Source organism: Amaranthus tricolor, chromosome 2 (assembly GCF_026212465.1).
Source record: "Amaranthus tricolor cultivar Red isolate AtriRed21 chromosome 2, ASM2621246v1, whole genome shotgun sequence".
Classification (NCBI taxonomy): Eukaryota; Viridiplantae; Streptophyta; class Magnoliopsida; order Caryophyllales; family Amaranthaceae; genus Amaranthus; species Amaranthus tricolor.
In genome coordinates this window covers 6,962,347-6,981,678 of record NC_080048.1, presented here as the reverse complement: position 1 = coordinate 6,981,678, position 19,332 = coordinate 6,962,347, and the positions used below count along the sequence as shown (strand labels likewise).

The 19,332-nt window shown below is 32.9% G+C and overlaps 3 protein-coding genes across 9 annotated transcripts in view; 1 reads left to right on the top strand and 2 right to left on the bottom strand.

The window, feature by feature from the left end:
- The window catches only part of LOC130805460 (uncharacterized), a 1,661-nt gene extending 1,412 nt beyond the window's left edge, over positions 1-249 (bottom strand). Inside the window, exons 1-2 of the mRNA XM_057670234.1 lie at positions 211-249; positions 1-166 (exon numbers count right to left, since the gene is read on the bottom strand). The exon at positions 1-166 is cut by the window's left edge and continues 222 nt beyond it. Coding sequence (XP_057526217.1) covers positions 1-166; positions 211-249 — 205 coding nt within the window. The remainder of the gene's footprint in view (positions 167-210) is intronic.
- Positions 45-3,390, bottom strand: LOC130806155 (uncharacterized). The gene is made up of 2 exons (XM_057671109.1): positions 547-3,390; positions 45-466 (listed from the first exon to the last, which is right to left on the bottom strand). The coding sequence occupies exons 1-2, from the start codon at positions 962-964 to the stop codon at positions 249-251; spliced, it is 636 nt and encodes a 211-aa protein (XP_057527092.1). The 5' UTR covers positions 965-3,390; the 3' UTR covers positions 45-248.
- A 4,455-nt stretch (positions 3,391-7,845) lies between these two features.
- LOC130806197 (uncharacterized calcium-binding protein At1g02270-like) lies at positions 7,846-13,682 on the top strand. Of its 7 annotated transcripts, none has more exons than XR_009040267.1 (13): positions 7,846-8,003; positions 8,642-8,857; positions 8,984-9,088; positions 9,225-9,330; positions 9,469-9,540; positions 10,394-10,614; positions 10,691-10,767; positions 10,876-10,984; positions 11,098-11,223; positions 11,756-11,866; positions 11,941-12,048; positions 12,988-13,360; positions 13,465-13,682. XR_009040267.1 is itself a non-coding variant. In XM_057671189.1 (12 exons), the coding sequence occupies exons 2-12, from the start codon at positions 8,714-8,716 to the stop codon at positions 13,222-13,224; spliced, it is 1,416 nt and encodes a 471-aa protein (XP_057527172.1). In that variant the 5' UTR covers positions 7,846-8,003; positions 8,642-8,713; the 3' UTR covers positions 13,225-13,682. The 7 variants fall into 7 exon arrangements, 2 of the variants coding, with proteins under 2 accessions (XP_057527172.1, XP_057527173.1); XR_009040268.1 differs by lacking the exon at positions 7,846-8,003 and adding an exon at positions 8,025-8,271; XR_009040269.1 differs by lacking the exon at positions 9,469-9,540.
- The last annotated feature ends 5,650 nt before the right edge of the window (positions 13,683-19,332 follow it).

The window sequence follows — 19,332 nt, the reverse complement described above, 5'->3', positions numbered from 1 at the left end:
CCCTTTTAGCCTCCTTGGGTGGAGGTAGAGGAAGTGCCTGCACAGTAGGGGCAGCCAATCTCAACCCCTCTCTCTCTGGTCTTGTTAAAAACTCCTGAGAGAGGAGGTTGAAATCAGAATGCACCCAAGCTAGCACATCATTGAATGTACTTTGAAGTGGGGGACCCTACCCACTCCACAGAGCTGGCGATGTTTACCAGGGGGCACCACCTGATCTATATCGAAGGAAGCGACCGCGCTATTGCCCATTAGCGAATCCTGATAATAGTCATCAGAAAGCCGCAGATGAAAGTCGGCCACGGCCACGGCCACATGGGTCGGGGCCTTAGAGATCTGATCTCCAACTGGTAGTCATTGGATAACCTCCTCTTAGCATCCCCAGGGCACTCAGGAGGACCCGGCCTGAAAAACTCCCCAAGGGGAGTTATACCAAGGTTGGTATAATGGACCTGACTCCCAAATTCTTCTGGAAAACAGCAGGAAAACGGAATGAGTAAGGATCGAGATAACAATAGAAAAGAGTGAGCAGCGGTTAATCATGTTTACCGGAAGTCAAGAAGGTAGACATTTCTACCAAGGACAGCACCGGCTCCCTGCGCAACACAGCTTCGTGGCAGAGCCACTTGTGGTTGTACTCCTGCGCGGTGGACTCATTTGTCCACCCCTGAAAGTGGAGAAAGGCATACCTCTCCAGGCGGGATAACTCCCTGACTTCATCCATGGTTAGAAGAGGATGAAGTACAGGGGTGGTACAATAGATTGGAAGATTGTACTGGTATGGGTGGTCAACTGTAAGTGGAACCCTCACCCATACAGTCTTGTCAAAATAATATTTTAAATCGGACAAATCAGGGACGACCACTGTCGCCCCATTTACTACCTTAGCCAAGTAATACGACTTGTTTCCCCCTTGTTCTATCTTGAACAAGGACCTAAATAAATCCAAGGTTAGAGGGTAACCCATATATTCACAATGTCAGATGAATGAAATAATTTTCCTCACAGCTTGAGGCATCAGCTGGTTCAAAGACAGCTGGTAAAAACATAAAACTTTCTGCAAAAACCAATGCATAGGAAAGCGTAACCCAAAGACGAAGTGGTATAAATTTACAGGAATAAAGACATCGGTATAGGGGGAGGTAGTAACAATTATTTGATGTGCCTGCATGTCGGGCTCTCCCAAACGGCAGCAGTAACCTTGTTCACGAGATAGGTGAAACCTATCTTCAATGACGAACTGAAGACGCCCCTCAACCATAATATCCAATATCTTCTCGGAGAGCGTAGATTGCTATAACTTGCCTTCAGACTCATCTACGTCCAACAAACTAAAAGTTATCGAAGCCTCAGCAGACAAATCCAACGAGGTCGAAACTGGGAAAGCATCATCCCAATACAGATGCTCCCATTCAGTCCGTACCCAGCCAGGAGGAGCCCTGTCTGGGTCCCCGACCCTATTGGCCAAAGGGAATGGGTTGCGAACCGGGTCGGATGATTTGTTCAAGTGAAAATCGAAAGATAGGTCAGTAGCAGTTGCATTAATCATCTTCTTCCTAGCCATATTCTAAAGAAAAGTGAAAACTAAGAAACTCGAGAAAACTAAATGTTTGAAGAACAACACAAAGATGGCGAGATCACAAACAACAAAAAATAAAGAGTTTGCTTAAAGAAGAAAGAGGATTTCAAGAGTCGATAAAGGTTATGAAGTGAAAAACTAGAGCGTATTTATAGATTTCTCAATACATGCCTCAACAATAACTGTTGAGAAAATAAACGGTCATGATTAGAAGTAATTTGAAATTACTGAAGTAAAGGAAAACAAAAAGGCTGGAAAACGAAACAGTACAGCGCAAGTGGCTCCACGCGTCAGTACAGGATTTAGCTCGCAGATAATCGAAGAGAATCAACCAAACGCGTGTCGAAGCGTCCTCAACAAGCTAAAAATGCTCGTCACAAGTTAAATTACGGAAAGAGGCATAATTTAATGATGTCACCTCCATGCCTCTGTTTCCCAAAATATATACTACAAAAAACCAAGCAACCTAAAATCCCGAATGACCCTGACACAACAGTCATATCGTCTTGAAACACAACGTCCTGCAAAATATCGTCCTGAAACACAACATCCTGCTAATATCGTCTCGAAACACAACATCCTACTAATATCGTCTCGAAACACAACATCCTGCTAATATCATCCTAGAAACAAAACATCCTGCAAATATCACCCTGAAACACAATATCTTGAAAATGCAAATCGGACACAGTTTCAAACAAGTATATAGTCCATTTCCTTTAGCATGACTACTAAAGCACATGGACTAGGGGCATGTATAGGGATAGTGACACCATATATCCAATAAAAGACGAGTAAAGAAACGGAAATTTTCTTTAAAAAAAAACAAAAACAAAAAACAAAAACAAAAAAACTTGCAAAAATAGACACCCAACTCTAAAGAGCACGCAAAAGGAAGAACATGAACCAAAATCAGACTTGTTGACTCCTTCTGTCATTACCCAATAGGCTTGAGGGGCAAATTGTATGTGCTGGAACACATGACCCCTAATCATAAGACCTTGAAGGAGGAACATGAATACCTGCAGAACGATAAAGAAGCACAAATACCTGCAGGATGGTTAATCCTACAGAACGATAAAAGAGCATAAAACACCTACAGGATGGTTAATCCTGCAGAACGATAGAGGAACGAAAATACCTACAAGATGGTTAATCTTGCAGAATAAAAGCACCGAATATAATGACATGGCATAAGATAACTACAGCCGTACTTAGAAAAAGCTGTCAACACTTGTATAAGGCAAGGCAACACACCTACCTCGTACCCTACCTAGGAAAATGTACTAAAAGACAGAGAGTGGGGACCATGGTACAAAGATCAACATATCACCAAATGCCACATAGGCTTACGAGATATTCTACTTCTCTCTCCACTGATCCCTAAAAAGATTCCATTCAAGGTAAAAGCCAAAACGGCCATTAGGGTTTTGGGATCCTCTCCTAAGACCCGCTACTATAAATACACGATGCCATGCATCACCAAGGGTCACAAATCTTTTGACACATAAACCCGCACAAATATATTCTATTAAGCTTTCATAGCAATCTTCTCAAGACCCTTACCTACTTAATCATCGGAGGAGGACCCCCGAAGGACCCCTCTCCGGCCCACGTTTGCTCCTTGTGCAGGAGAACATAGTGAAACAGCTAGGAAAGCGACTCAAACCTCCTCAGTGGTTCATATCTACCGTGAACCTTAAAAAACATTCTCACCTCCACAATTGAGAATATTGATTGTTCTCTCAACAGCTGAAACACAGTTAATTATACAAAGAGAATATGTTAAATTTGGTATCATAAAGTTAGCGACTTTTTAATACATACTTCTATAAAATAATTAAGGCATGATGCAAACATATCATGTACATTTATGGTTGTGCATCCTAGAACGTGTATATTTGATTAATCAACACAAGCAAAAAGATATTTATCTTATGTATGCATTGTGACCTTTTATTTTAGATAATGAAAGTGATAATTGAGCTACACATCACATTAAAATCTCTAACATGTGTTTTATCGTTTGGAATAGAGCAAGAGCCAAGATTAAAATTTATAATTTAAAATAAAATATTTATTTCCAAACACTACATAAAGATATTTATATTTTATACAAATAAATTGCGGATTGGAAAAGGTTTACATAGATTAACTATTTGTAATATAAAGTATTCTTTTCGTTTTTATATGTTCTTCCGCAAAAAGAATTTTTTTTTAATATTAAACTTTAAATATGAATTTTCATTAAATTATATCAAAAAATTATTTATTTGAGATCTTGATAAATTTATATCTAAATATATTTTAAATATCAACTATTTAATTTATAATTTTAAAAATGAACAAAGGAAGTAAAGGAAGTAAAAGTAAGAGTTACATAAAGATGTATAATTAATTAGGCTAGTTTGTAGCTTAAGCAAGCTTTTAACTTTCGGCTAAAAAAGGTTTATTAGATAAAAGTTGATAACAAAAAGACATGCGATCGTCTTATTGTCTCCTTGCTTGTCAAAGCAATATCATTTCGATTTTTATTTATATTTGAAAATAGCTCATAATTACAGAAATAAAAATAAAGTTTGAACTCTAAAAAATAGTATAAAGTAGAGCTGTTTATGGGTGGGTTTGGGCGGGTAGCAGATCGGGTAATATCCTAAAAACCTGCGGGCTTAAATATTCAAAAGTCTACCCGCATTTGCGGGCATACTTTTTTGTTGCTACCCGTCCGTTTACTTAGCGGGCGGGATCCGCGGGTAAGCGAATATTTCTTATATAAAAACTAAATATACAATACAAATTTAATAACAATAAAAATAATATAATACATTGAACAAAATACTCAAAATACATAAAAACTCTCAAAATACTCAAATTACATAAATATACTTAAAAGCAGTGGATTGGAAAATGAGAATTGGGTTGGAAGAAATTAAGAGTTGTAGACAATATATGAAAATTAGGAAATGAGAATTATTGTGTAATTGCCAATTGGAATATTAAAGTAAGTTGGGTAATATAGATCTAACATAAAAAATAAAGAATTATTATGTAATAATTAATATATTAAACTAAGCGGGCGGATGGATATACCTGGCGGTTTTTTTTGGTGTCGCTACCCGCCCATTTATCTTGGTGGACGGGTATTACCTGTCCAAATTTTAATTTTTTTCTAAAAACGTTGTCCATGCCCGCCCGTTTTTCGAGTCGGTGGGTCGAGCCTAGCGGTAGCCCACCCATGAACAACTCTAGTACAAAGGAACAAAAATTAAATTTGACAAGCTATATACCCATTGGTCCTTTTGAGTTACTATTGAAATGACATGTTATAAGGTAAAATGTCACTTTTAATAGCAAACTCATAAAAACAGAAAAAGATTTAGATCTTATCTTAATCGGAGAGTAAATTTTATTTTTGGAGAAGATTATGGATTAAATAATCACCTAATCCATCCATTCTCTCCCTTCGACCCACCCTGTAATTAAAAAAAGATTAAGATAATATAGTAATGCTTTTAATTTATATAGAAACTTTATAAAATGCTAAACAAACATATTTACTATGTCCTTTTAAAATTATTATGTGAGAAAAAACGTCATAACTCATACCTCATAATGATTTTGATTCATGAACTTCATCAAAAAAAAAAAAAAAGAAAAGAAAAAAGAAAAAAGGAAAAGAAGATAGCATAGATGAAAGGCTTTAGCTTCTTTATTATTACATTTAACAAAATTTTGTTAATTGTTACTACTCCATGACTGGATTAATAAAAATGACAAATAAATTTTTATTTAAAGAGAAAAAAAATGAAATTTGGTAGTGAATAAAGAAAGAGAGTAGTGTAGATAGATTTAAAAGATACTTACTCGCTTTATTCCTTGAAAAAGCATTATTTTACTTAGATGGAGTACATAGGAGTTTTTGAGTTAAATAATACTTTTTCAGAGGGATAGAGAAAAATAAAATTTATAGATGAGATTAAAAGAACGTGGTAGATTATTGTCTAAAAATAAATATGGTAGAAAATAAGTATAACGAATCATAATATCAAATATTATTAAATGAGTGAAACGAGGAAGTATTGCTCACAAATTTTGGAAAAACATATATATGAAACTTATTAAACTTTTTATGAATTATAAATTACTACATACTATTGTATTCCTTTGAATTGTCATTTTTGACTATTTTATGTGAAAGTTAGTACGGTCAAATGGAACAAAGCCTAAGAGATGAAGTGAGTTTGCATTTTGTACTACTGAAAATAAAAAATAAATAAATAAACAAAGATGATTACTTAAGAGTCTTCTAAAATAAGGTACTTGTATTGTAGACTGCTTTAAATATATCGGAAAAAAATTTAGTTGACTCAATAAGTAAACTATTTAATAAATAAAATATATATTTGATGTTAGATAAATAGTTGTTTACCTAGCAAGTAAATGAAGTAAGTACCCTTTAAGCGTTCACGCATGGTAAAATTCGGCATGGCATGATAATTTTCTTTAACAAAATACATTAAGTATGATGATAATAATTCTTCTTATTAAGATCGTATGGTTGACCAATTGATCATGGAAGAACGAACATAATTTGCATGCGACTTTCTCTCTTAATAAAGCATGAAATCACAATGTGATAAACTAATTTCAATTCTCAGAAGGCCTTATTTCAATTAGAAGTACTTCATTACTTATTATTTACTCTCTAATACTTGTATGAGACTGTTTCATAGTAAGACGTTGTTTATAAGGTTGAACAAAGTTTAATTTTGTCTAAATCGTAAACGAAATCGAATCAAACCGTAATTTTAGTAATTGGTCTGGTCTACGGTCTAAACGGTCTGGTTTGGCTTTTTCCAAAAAAAAATTTGGTTTATGATCTAATTCGTGTATTTTATTTTTCAGACAATACCAGACTGCAAACCGTACTATGACTAAAAACCATAATTTTTTTAAAAACAAGTTGTTATCTAAATATATCGAGATGTAATTATTTTTATATAGTAATATATATACTCGAATGATATTAATGAAATCAACTAATTCTAAATTATTATATTTAGTGTTTGTAGATGCGAAATACTTTCATAAACCATATAATATTAATTTAGAAAAATAAAAATGAAAAATTGTAGACCACACAACACCACAGCGTTGTAGAATGGTTTGGTTTGGTTTGGTTCGGTCTGAAAATTTTTCAAATCAGAATTTTTAGTTTGGTCTGATTTTAATGTCAAATCAGAATAAACGGGACCACTTACGCCCCCAAGTTGTCCATACAAAAGTTAAATGACTAACTAATACAAATTTTAACTTTTTTTTCACTCATGCAAGTTTTTCAAAAGGATATAAAAGTATGCATTTTTTTAAAAAAAAATCGGGTGAGTTGAGGCTAATACTTGCGACTTGGGAGATCAAGTAGATATGAAAAATTTAAATAATGGGTTGGTTTAATAATTAAGAAATTTTTTTCACTGTTTATATAATTATAAATCCATTATTATGTTGAATAAATTGAATTTAATTACATCTTCAAGCGAATCATTAAATCTATTTTGAACACTTTTACGCACCTTGATGGACAAGAGCACGTATGTCATTGATCCACCTTGAACAAATCGTATACAGCCGGTCTCCCGAGAGACGTCTCTCAGGCCCAGCCCATTAAACCTGAATTTTCACTTACCGTATCCTTAACGCCTACTTACAATAAACTTAATTTCCACCAAAAAAGTACTTAAAATGTCTACTTACAATATTCTTAATGTCTACCAACTTAGTTTACTAGCCTACTTATCATATCTCACTGCCTATTTACAATATTTTTAATGCCTACTTACAATATACTTAATGTCCACTGCGTAAGTACTTAAGTACCTTACAATATTCTAAATGTTTATGTACGTATTCTTAATGTCTACCAAAAAACTTATTGTCTACTATCAACAAGTCTTGTATAAGACTGTCTCACCGTGAGACGAGTCCATACAAGCAGCTCAAAATTAAACTTATATGAGAGTTATCTAGATAAAAACTGTTTTTTTTCACTAAATTTTAAGAAATTTTAAATTGGGTCAATCCATATTAAGTCGTCTCATGATGATGATGAGATGATCTTAATAAAGAATTTATGTAATATATATTTTCCTTTTTAGACCGATCAAAATTAGATATAATTTCTAAAAAAGACTGTGTCTCGAAAAAAATTTGTAAATCCTATGATTCATCAAATTTAACATCTTCAAAGATATTTATTCATTGATTAATTTAGTATCTACTTTTGTCTTGGCTTTTACCCTTTAAGGCACTAATAGTACTTCACTATTCAAGTCAAGCTCTGAAAGAATTTGTTCTTCTTCATCCATTTATAGACTTCATTATTGTAAATTCTTATCTTTCAAAGAAGATTATTGAGACTCGTGTATCGGTACGGTATCATCTTTGTTAAAAGTTGCTTTTTTATGTTTTTCTCTTCGAAATCTGTACATTTTTAACGGGCTGGCAACTCAATTATCCCTCTAAATTCTCTATATCTATCTGGAATCTGAATAAAGTTCTTGAATTTTCTATTTTTAAGCAACCCTCTAAAATTAAACAAAAAAAATCCAAAACCCAGAAAAAAAATTCAGTCTTTGCCACATTTTATTAACTGTAACAATTAAAAACGATTGCTTTCACTTTGAAGAAACTTTTGGGTAAGGGAAAAGGCAAATTTTTTGTGGGTTTTGTTCAATTATATGATTTGGGTTGTTTTTGTCCATATGGGTTTAATGGGTTTGAGGTTTTATGAGTTTTTCTTCATGTTTTTTGTAATGCCTATAAGATGTTTGGTTTTGGGTCGCATTGAAATTTATAAATACTTTAACATGTTTTGCATTGAGTTTGTTTAAAGTTATAATTAAAGGATTGTTTATGTTTTCTATGAATTGGATGAGATTGATAAGAAGGTGTATGCTTTTGTTCTTTTACCTATATTGTTTGTTTATGGTGATTAATTCAATGATTATAAATTATTAACACAATCAAAAAAATAATATATTATGTTTAAACAATTGGTTTCATCAGGGTTTGTAGGTAAAAGAATATTGAACTTCGAGCTAGAATTAAAAAAAAGAAAAAAGGAAGAGAAAAAAAGGAATGGTGAGAAGAAAAACTATGTTGAAAGGAAGAATTTCAAGGATAGGAAGATATGCTATTGCTTCATCAATTACAGATCAATGTATAACTTGTACTACCTTTAATATTCTAGCTCCAATCTACAAAAGACTGAGTGATGATGAGGTTTGTTTACATTTTGATCTTTTTAATGATTATAAGATGTTATTGATTGATGGTAATAATATGCTCTGTTTGGATTTCTTGGATGCTATTTCTGATCATTTATTTCTGTAATTTTGGATGCAACAGGATGATATTGGTCGTGAAAGCGATTACAGGGCTTATTGGCTTGCTCGAAATCGAAGGATATTGGATTGGTTGCTCCGGGAAAAATCTACCATTATTTGTCTTCAGGTTAGCATTGGCTTTTTTATTAGCTTGTCCTGCATTATATAGCAAACTTTTGTTTGTTCTAAGGTTTGTTCATGGTGCATAGAAATTTGTTGGGGATGCTGATTCTTAATTCTAGTTACTTGTATGATATATTTAGGAGTATTGGGTTGGAAATGAAGAACTTGTTAGTATGTATGAAAAGAGGCTTGGTAATGCTGGTTACATCAGTTTCCAGCTTGCGCGAACCAACAATCGTGGAGATGGTAGGTATTGTCCATTTGATTTCATGTTCAACATTGTTCAATATTAGATGCGATTTGCAACTCTGTGCTTTTGAATTTCTTGGTATGTTGATGGTGATGATGTGCATTTAACACTTGTTTCTTTTTGATTTTTCGTAGTCTTGATCATATGTTTTCGTTGCTTAACCATCCAACCTGACGGTCCCCCAAGTAGCTGTTTAGGAAAGAAAGGTGAATTAGCAAATTAGTTGGTACTTGGTGGCCATGGTAGGGAGAAAGATGGGGAATATCGCCGTATTTTGTAGTTTGGTGACTTGATGAGATTACCAACATCACGTTCGTGTGGCACTCAGTGTAATATAATGAAATTAACTACCACCATTTAGGAGTTGAATTTTGTTACATCAAAGCCAACTTAACACTTTGTTTGGATTACAATTTAGAAGGGAAAGGAATGGAGGAAAGGGAAGGGAATTGAAAATAGGAGAACTCTCTTTTGTTGTTTAGAAGGGAAAAGAAGGGAGAGAAAATTGGAGAGATTTGGTTATTGTCAAGGAACCAACTCAACTAAAAGCTTAAGCTGATGGTTAAGGCCCCAGGATAAATTATGTACTCTAACACGCCCCCTCACACGAGAGCCCTTTGGGCTAAAAGTGTGGATGCAGCACCGGCCCTCCTCATACTTGGCGCTAAATATTCCACTTTAAGTGAAGGGTAATTGAGATTCGAACCCGTGACCTTTTGTCACGCTGACTCTGATACCATGTCGAATTAACTCAACCAAAAGCTTAAGCTAATGGTTGAGGTCCCAGGATATGTTTGTACTCTAACAGTAATGAACAAAATGAGGAGACTTAATCCCTCCAAATCCATTCTTCCATATCATTCCCCTCCAAAATTAGTATCTAAACAAAGGAAACTACAGCCCTCCAAATCCCTTCCCTTCCTTTTCCCAGTTCCTTCAATCCAAACAAAGTGCAAATGTTGTCAATTGTGTAATACTACAATATTATAAAACTTACCACATTGTCTGTTGACGAATATTTTGGGTCTTTCTCTTATACCTCTGGTCTTGGAATTACAGGTCTTCTTACTGCTGTACACAGAGATTATTTCAGTATTATAAATCACCGAGATTTGTTGCTTAATGATTTTGGAGATCGTGTTGCTCAGCTATTGCACGTTGAGTTAGTTAGCCCTTGTTTTCTAAACCGAAGCAATAACGTTCGACAAGAGATTCTTATTGTGAACACACACTTGTTATTTCCCCATGATTCAACTCTCTGCCTAGTGAGATTGCACCAAGTATGTCCAATTCAAAATTTCTGTATAGTGCTTTTTTATTATTTGTATCCCCCTTTATGAATTTTCGTCTATTCAGGTTTATGAGATCTTGCAAAATGTGGAATCTTATCAGAAAGAATTTGAGCTGAACCCTATGCCTATCCTACTCTGCGGGTAAGTTTCTCTCATACACGCTTTATGTCGTGTTTCATATGTTTTTCTAAGGTGTTCTGGTTGCAAGTTTATGGTGCTATATTGAATTTTGAATCATTTTTGCGGCAGTGATTGGAACGGAAGTAAAAGTGGACATGTTTATAAGTTTCTAAGATCTCAAGGGTTTGTCTCATCGTATGACACCGCTCATCAGTACACGGATGATGACGCTCATAAGGTGATTATCACCATAAGTTTATTACAAATTTGATTTCCTTCTATCTGCGTACTTTGGGGTGAGAGTCCGATTGCTATTCTTTCTTTTTTTTAATGTGCTTTTGTTTCGCGCAGTGGGTTAGCCACCGCAATCACAGGGGAAATATTTGTGGCGTTGATTTCATATGGCTTCTCAACCCGAACAGATATCGGAAGCTTCTCAAGACTAGTTGGAATGAGACGGTATTTAGCTTGTTCAAGGTAGGAAACCTACTTTCTTCTTGACCTTAAAATCTTGATTCATCCTAAATGTTGCATGTGCTTTGTACGACTGTAACTGCATTTATTTCAGTTTTCTAATTGTTTGGAAACGGTATAGAGTTGATCTTTAAAAACAATTGGCAGATTAGTTTATGTATTCGGATCATTGTTACCTGGAATGAAATTTATTTTGGAGCGGGGAACGGGAACAAGAACAAGGAACGCAACCTAGATTGACTCGAGAACGATTATGTATAAAAAAAATATATTTGAAATTTAAATTAAATTAAAATGATTTTTTTGCTTTAAGAGTTTTTTTCAAGTGGAAAATTTTTAATTTTCTAGGTTTCATCTCGTTTTTCCTCCCTTCTTTTTTCTTTAATTTGTAACCGTATCAATTGTTTCAATATTTCTCAATAAATTAACTATTTAGAAGCGTCAAATCTTTTAATTGTGTTGCATTTTTCAGTGATTCTCAATTTTTATTGTTCTCCTTAGTTGTGTATCTAACTAGTTTCGATTTTCTTTTCAGTCACTACTTCGAAGAGCTTCACTAACCGTAAAAGATGCATTTACCTTTCTTAAGGTGGATAGTGAAGGTGATTATGTAACTTACTCGGGTTTTTGCGAAGCACTTAGACAGGTTAGTAATAGACTCGGTACTCAAAATCAAGGATTTCCTTCTCCGAGACGTTTCTAACTAATCTTGTTTTTCAGCTGAAATTAGCAGGGCATCGTTACGGGCTTAGTGAGAAAGAGATGAAGGACTTGTGGGTTCAGGCAGATATTGATGGAAATGGAGTGCTTGATTACAGAGAATTCCAGGTAAAAAAACTCACTGCCTCCATTGAACCATTACATTGGTTGATGTGCTTTGGCGTCACACCGTTATTTTGTTGATGGATACAGAGCATTTATATCATTGCTAAACAGACATGAATGTTCAGTTTTTTTGTTTTTTCGATGCAACAACAATGGTAATGCTTTAATCCCAAAAGATTGTGGCGGCTACATGAACCAATTGATTAGTTCTAGTGGTCGTCCACATGAATTCTTTTTCATCATTTATTTTGATTTGTTATAATCTTAATCTGTAATTCTAAATCCTTCTTATCTTTTTTCACTCTTGCCCTTCATGTCGTCTTCGGTCTTTCTTGTTCTCTTGTTAAGTCCCTTGTGTTTCAACTTTCTATCTTTCTTACCAGTTCATAATACAACGTCTTTGCACATGTCTAATCCAGTGAAACATAATTTGCTAGTTAGTTTGACTTTTGAATTCGTGATTCGCTCAAAATGGTTCAAAATAGCCTAAATCGACCATAATTCGCTTTTTTTGATTTGTGAGACAATTAGCGAATCATGTAGCACTTGTCTAATCTATCTTAAACGATTTTCTTTCATTTTCTCAATATTTGCAACTCTAAACCCCTTTTGATACATTACATCTTTGTTTTGAATTATATCATTGAAGGATGTCTGCTCATCCACTGAAGTATTTACATCTTTTAGATGGGATATGAAAATTTCATAAAAAGAAATTGAGACTAGCTCAATCCGACCTTAAAATGACATAAAATTGGACTATACATGGTCCGAACCGACCAAATATAAGTGAAAATCTCATAAGGCCATTTTAAGTTTGTACAACAAAACATTAAAACAAGTGAAATCAAATTACTTACAATATCCAACTCTTTTTCCGAAGTTAGATGCCTAGTTCTTCTATTTGATGCCTGTTCTAATATTGCAAACTGATTATTGCAGCAAAGAATCTGGTATTCAGAAGAGTTGGATGATGGAAGTATCCACGATAACGATCATCTTCATGATCCAGTACATGACATTCAACAAGCTATCGGGTTCAGTGTGAAAAATGCCGTTCTCTTCCCAACTGAAGTGGAGAAAGGGATGTGGCCGGAAGATTATTCATTATCTGATCACGCACGACTCACTGTAGTTTTGTCACCAGTGCAAATGCCATGCTCGAAGCTGATTTTCTGACAAATAATAGAATTCCCGTTAGGATTTTTGTAAGCAGAAAACAGGACATGGACATACGTAATGGGGATGCTCGTCGACTTTCTGTTGGTGACTTTCCGATTTGGAAACGCCCAAGTTCATATCCAACTATATTCAGGTACCAAACCTGTTTGTTCATAGCCGATTTGCTCAGAAGATGAGTTATTATTGTCGGAGTTCATGAGTTTCGTTTTTATAAAGCAAATTGACCTTCAATCGCAGGAGACAAAAGCGATGGTGCTGTTTTACATTGCGGAATCCTGATTTGGGGGAAGACGAATGCAAAGAAGGTCACGGATACATGATCTATGAGAAGAGGGCGAGAATGATGAGCTTGAACATATTGTACATAGAGTATACATGTCACTTTTATGGGATCGTAACTACGTTCTCAATCTCAAACATGTATTTTTACTCGCATATTTTCATGGCTTTTTGGATACGACCTTTTAAGTGGTAACAGTGGAATCGATTTTGTGAATAAAAATTAATCTTTGAAGTTAAACAAGCATGAACATTTACATAAGTTTTTAACAAGGTACAAAACGGATCGCCAGAGTTATTGTAGGTTAAAACGTCAACTCTTAATACCAACTCTAATAGGTTAAAATACCAACTCTAATAGGTTAAAATACCAACTTTAATAGGTTATAACAGCAACTTCAAGCATGTTAAAACGCGCGCGTCAATTATTAAGCTTTTCTCTTTTTTTAAATTGTTGGGTTGGGCTTAGAGAGCCGTCTCTTGACTGCCCTATACAATTTGAGTCATGTGGAAAAATATTTTACTTCTTCTATTCTTATCAAATGTATCATTTAGTTTTGCATAACCGTCAATTTATTATTTTAATCTTGATCTCAAAAAATTGAAACAGCTACTTTAAATCAATAGACCAATCAGATCGTCTACTTAAATTCTCATTCTCTTTTATTTTCGGGAACTCTTATAAAAAATATTTAAAAAAACTATCTCATAGAAATTAGAAACAATATTCCCCGAGTAAGTAGAAACTGAATGGAATTAGTTGAGCAAGAATCCAATCAAGAATGAAGCATAATCCCAATTTCTACTTAACATTCAACCAAAAGAGCAGGAAAAGGATTGAGATATTAAGAGTATACGATTATTATTCCTTTGGTTCCAACAACACCCACACTATTATTTATACAACCAAACCAACTATAAAAAGATGTTGGCTAATAACTCAAAAGCAGAAAGTTATGCAACCCCAAAAGAAAAGAAAAAGGAAATACAGGAAAAGTGTATGGTCTATTATAAATGTACGATTGAGAATTGATTATTGAGATTTTAAGATAAGAATCATTTAGAAAGTTAAGAAAAGATCATGCAAGATTATCAAACTTTATTAGAGCCTCAAAACACTTTGGGTTAGTGGGTCCCACCATTTTATTTTCCAAAATCTAAATGAAAGAATGAAAGTATTTTTGTAAGCCCTAGAGTAGTTGTGTTAAAAACAGAATCGATAATTTGATATTTATTTGACTTTTTAATTGAGTTTTATTTGATTGGATTTAAAATTAATTTCAAATCACATAAAATCAAAGATTTTATTTTAAAACGACCTAAAATACCTGATTTAAATTTGACCCGATGACCCAAATGAACATCTCTAGTCCTCTACCCTAGCTAGAGACATTTGTTGAAATCAAGAAAAGTGATGAATTGATATTTCAGGGGAAGTGGGACAAATTTACAGACGAAATAAAAACATTTGCTATATGTGTAACGGAAAATGTAAAAATGAGGGTGAGTGATAACTAAAAATAAAAATAAGACAAATTTAATATGATGGATTAAAAAAAATGAGTGGAACAAATCTCGTGGGATAGACTCGATAATATGGTATGGTAGTGGTGGCCTTACTTTGCATGGGAAATGGTGTTTTTATTCTCCTCCTATCTTTACGTACTTTTGTTTTTTCCTTTTAGATTAATCAAATTATGATAGATAGTGTATGGTGTTGCTTTTAACTTTTTTGTTTTTGCTTTAGCTCACGTTATGCTTGTTCATGTACACTAATAAATTCAGGAATTTGAAAGTGAATAACAAGTATTTGGTGGCTATTTCTAGGGATTTTTGCTTTAGCTTACGTTATGCTTCTTCAAGACACGTATTATATATATGGGTTAGATAGCTTAATTAATACGACTTAAAGAAACAATAAGAATGTGGGCTTTATGTTTTGAGGTCGTCTCTCTGAGATACGGTCTCTTATAAGAATAGCTGATTAGAAATTAGGATTCATATTTGTCTGGATCACGCAAGTTCCGTAAGCTTTGTCTTTGGATTTACATATATTACTTATATTAGATTAAATATCAAGTGTGATAAGCTTCGTCTTTGGATTTCATATATTGTTTATATATCTTAGGTTAAATAGCAAGTCAAATATCAAATTTGTTATCGATTCTGTCAAGTTTCATCTTTGAATTTCGATCAGTTATTAATTATCTTAGGTTAAATAGCGAGTCAAAGATCGAATTAGGTAAGCTTTCTTTTTAAATTTCTAGTTATCCATTATTGAAGGTAAAATATTGAATCAAAGATCGAGTTTGGCAAACTTTGTCTTTGGATTTTCATTTATTGATTACTTTAGATTAAATATTGAGTCAAAGATTGAGTCTTTTAAGCATCGTCTTTGGATCTCCATTTACTACTTATCTTAAGGTAAATATTGCGTCAAAACTCGAGTCATGTAAGCGTCGTCTTTGAATTTCCAGTTATTAATTATCTTAGTTTAAAATCAGGTTTGGTAAGCATCGTGTATCCGATAGAGCTCGGATTGTTAATTGGATTTACTCTACATTTAAAGATAGTTCGGCTCTAAATTAGTTTGATTTTGGAATAGTTTACAAATACTATTGTGTACATAAAAAAAAACTCAAAATATGAGCAGTCGTACGAAATTTCATATATAAAAATAACAAATAAAAAATTACAAAGGTAGTGTTTGGATTCATAGATTTCATTTTGAAATCTGAAATTTAATTTTGAATTTCATAATTTGAATTTATAAATTCAATTCTTTTGGTTGGCAAAATTAAAGATTTCAAAATTCATTCAGTCATATAAAACTGTTTTTGTTAGGATCAAACCATAATTTTAGGTGCGGAGAGAAAAAATGACAAAGTTGTCAAATTGAAGTTTTATTACAAGAGAGAAAAAGAATGAGCCTACGAGCATCCTTACCCATGACCCAAAAAAAAGTCATCTTACTATTTTACAATTTTTCTCTCTTTTAAAACTTCATCTTTCAATCTAATTTTATTAACAATGACCTCTTTTAAAAGGTCATCATCCTCTCTTTCTTACTTTTTTTTTACCCCACCATAATTTCTCTCCCTTAATTTATCTAACATTTATCTTTATTTTTTTATAATAATATTTTCATGTAAAAAGTTAATATAATTTTTATTTGATTAAAATAGATCTACTATTTTATAATTAAAAAAATTATTCTTTTAATAAAAATAATATTTTTTAATAAATATAAATATAAATATAATTTTTAATAAAATTTTTTAATATTTAAGAAAAATTCGTTAACTTCAAATAAAATTATGTCAAAAAATATCAATATGGGTCTCATTTTATAGATCTCGAAAAAATATGACCGTTGGTATATTTTTTTAAAAAAAAAAATTATTTAAATACGAAAATAGCCGTTAAAGGCAAAAAACGGGTATTTTTTCGCTGCCCAATCAAAAGCCGACAAGTGGCGTCAGCAAAGGGAAGCGTGTCAGGCAGCAGGCTGGCTGTTTTCCCCGCCCAATCACACAGCAACACGTGGCAATTTTTTTAAAAAAAGGGGGTGACCGTTCACATGAACGGGTCACCTATTGACCCATTTGTCCAACCTTTTCCCCAACCCACCCAATATTAGGTCACCATTATCTCTAAAATATTTCCAAATGACAGCTCTTTAAATGTCATTTCCAATTTTTAAATTATAGGCCTTTTTTTAAAAGAACTTTAAATTTAAATCAAATCCATAATTGTTAGATTTTAAATTTCGCCAAACATATATTTAATAAAGTTCAGATTTCTAAATAAATTCCTAATATTGAAATGAACATAAAAGGTCAATTTTAATTAACATACAAGTTGATAAATATGGAGGTTCAAAGTCTAAATTCAGGTGGGTCGAAGGATACATATTATTTTCACCTTTTAAATTTCCACGTTAGTTTTAGTTTGAAATAAATATTTATTAAGTCAATTATTCAATGTGTCAGTCTTACTCCAATTCGATTAGCAATTTCAAATAATAATTCACCCCATGTTTTTACTTTGTTCAACTCAAATCTGGTTAGATTAACTTTTTTTTAGATGTGGTTAGATTAACTTCATTTGAGTTTAATTATTAGAATTTGGCTTCATATCGATTTCAAATATCCAAATATAAACTATTTTTCGATTTAAAAATCCATTATTTTAACTCACCATTCAGGTTGATTAAACTTTATATACGTCAATTCGTATAGCTCAATTTGAATGAATTTAAATCACTAATAATCTCTGAATTACATCTATTTTGTAAGGGTTAAATAATAAGAATACCTTCAAAGCTTTTATGGTACATGAAAATAAATAAATAAATAATTGTATGATATCACAAAACGACCTGACCGCATACGTTACTTTTTATTGATGTTCAACTACTAATATTCCTAACAATTACTCCTATCTCTAAAGATACATACATCTTTTTTTAGGAAAAAGTGAGATTATGTATAAGTAAATTAGCAGCTTGTTTAATTGTTGGTATTAAATGATGAAAATTAAAATAATTTATAGTATAAATTTTTATAAAATGTTATTTTATAATTATGAAAATTTAATCATAAAAAATGTTTATAATTTTTCATTATTATTTAATATTATTTTTCTTAATTAATAATGAATTTTATGAAGAAAAATAAGATAAAGTAAAACTAAGATTACATTAACTAAAATGAACATACTGTCCAAGCCAAATAATTAGACTACCAAAAAAGTACTTACAAAATATGTACAATCATCTATTACGCATAATTATTAAATACGGATATTTCATGATATACCACTGAGTTTCTTCGAAATTTATCATATACCACACGAAATTTTCTAATTCACCATATACCATTGAGTTTATGTCCGTTAGCACAGAATACCATTAATGACAACTGCCGTCAGTGTGCCGTTTGTGGTAAATTACCAGTATGCCCTTACGCATTCAACAGGCGCCATTGCTAGGCTTGACTTCCCCAAACACAACGTATTTCTTCAAAAAACTGATCGTATATCTTTCTTCTTCTCCATTCAAGAAAATTTGTATTCGTCTACATTGATCTAAAACCCTTAAAATCCATCAAGAATCCTTAAAATCCTTAAAATCAATTTGTGTAAAGTGAATTGCAAGTTTGTGAAGTGATTTAGAACCCAAACACAGGTGGTCGTGACTGAATTTCGCACAAAGTTCGCTAATTCGGTGGATTAAGCATACGCAAGGTACCTATCCTTATCCATTTGCATTTCGAGTTCTGATTTGTATTTTTTTTGCAAAATTGAGTTAAGGTTAGGGTTAAGTGTGATAAGTTGTATGCGAATTTGAATTATGCTAAAGTGATGTGTTTTTGTTTTTTATGCAATTTATAATTTGGATTGTGATGTAATGTTTTGTTGGTAAATGCTGTTGTTAGGATGAGTACATTGTGGTTGTTAGTTCGTGCTCCAGGGGGTACTTTTGATGTGAGGGTGGATGACACTGATAAGACCAATTTGATGGAGTTAATTGAGTATATATTTGAGGATTCAGTGAAACAGAATGTATATCTCCCTGAATACTTCACCCTGTTTGTCACTAAACCTAGAACAAATCGTAAGTTAGAGTTAGTTGATGATGGGGCAATGTTAAAAATGTGGGAGTGGAATGAAGGAAATAGTGAAATTGAAGTGTTTATAGAAGAGACAGAAACACCATCCCTTGTGTTTCATTCTGCAGAAGCTAGTTGGGCAAAAACTTTGAAGAACAGGGCTGAAAATATTAGGCTAATGGAGGAAGAGAACAGAAGGCTGGCAGAGGAAGCA

What these genes read in the sequence shown, in the direction of transcription:
- LOC130806155 (XM_057671109.1), bottom strand. Translation starts at nt 964, where the DNA reads ATGGGTTACCCTCTAACCTTGGATTTATTTAGGTCCTTGTTCAAGATA. An exon ending in GTCTACCTTCTTGACTTCCG is followed by an intron (nt 467 to 546) that starts GTAAACATGATT and finishes GCTGTTTTCCAG; the next exon opens with AAGAATTTGGGAGTCAGGTC.
- LOC130806197 (XM_057671189.1), top strand. Translation starts at nt 8,714, where the DNA reads ATGGTGAGAAGAAAAACTATGTTGAAAGGAAGAATTTCAAGGATAGGA. An exon ending in TTTGCGAAGCACTTAGACAG is followed by an intron (nt 11,867 to 11,940) that starts GTTAGTAATAGA and finishes CTTGTTTTTCAG; the next exon opens with CTGAAATTAGCAGGGCATCG. An exon ending in TTGATTACAGAGAATTCCAG is followed by an intron (nt 12,049 to 12,987) that starts GTAAAAAAACTC and finishes TGATTATTGCAG; the next exon opens with CAAAGAATCTGGTATTCAGA.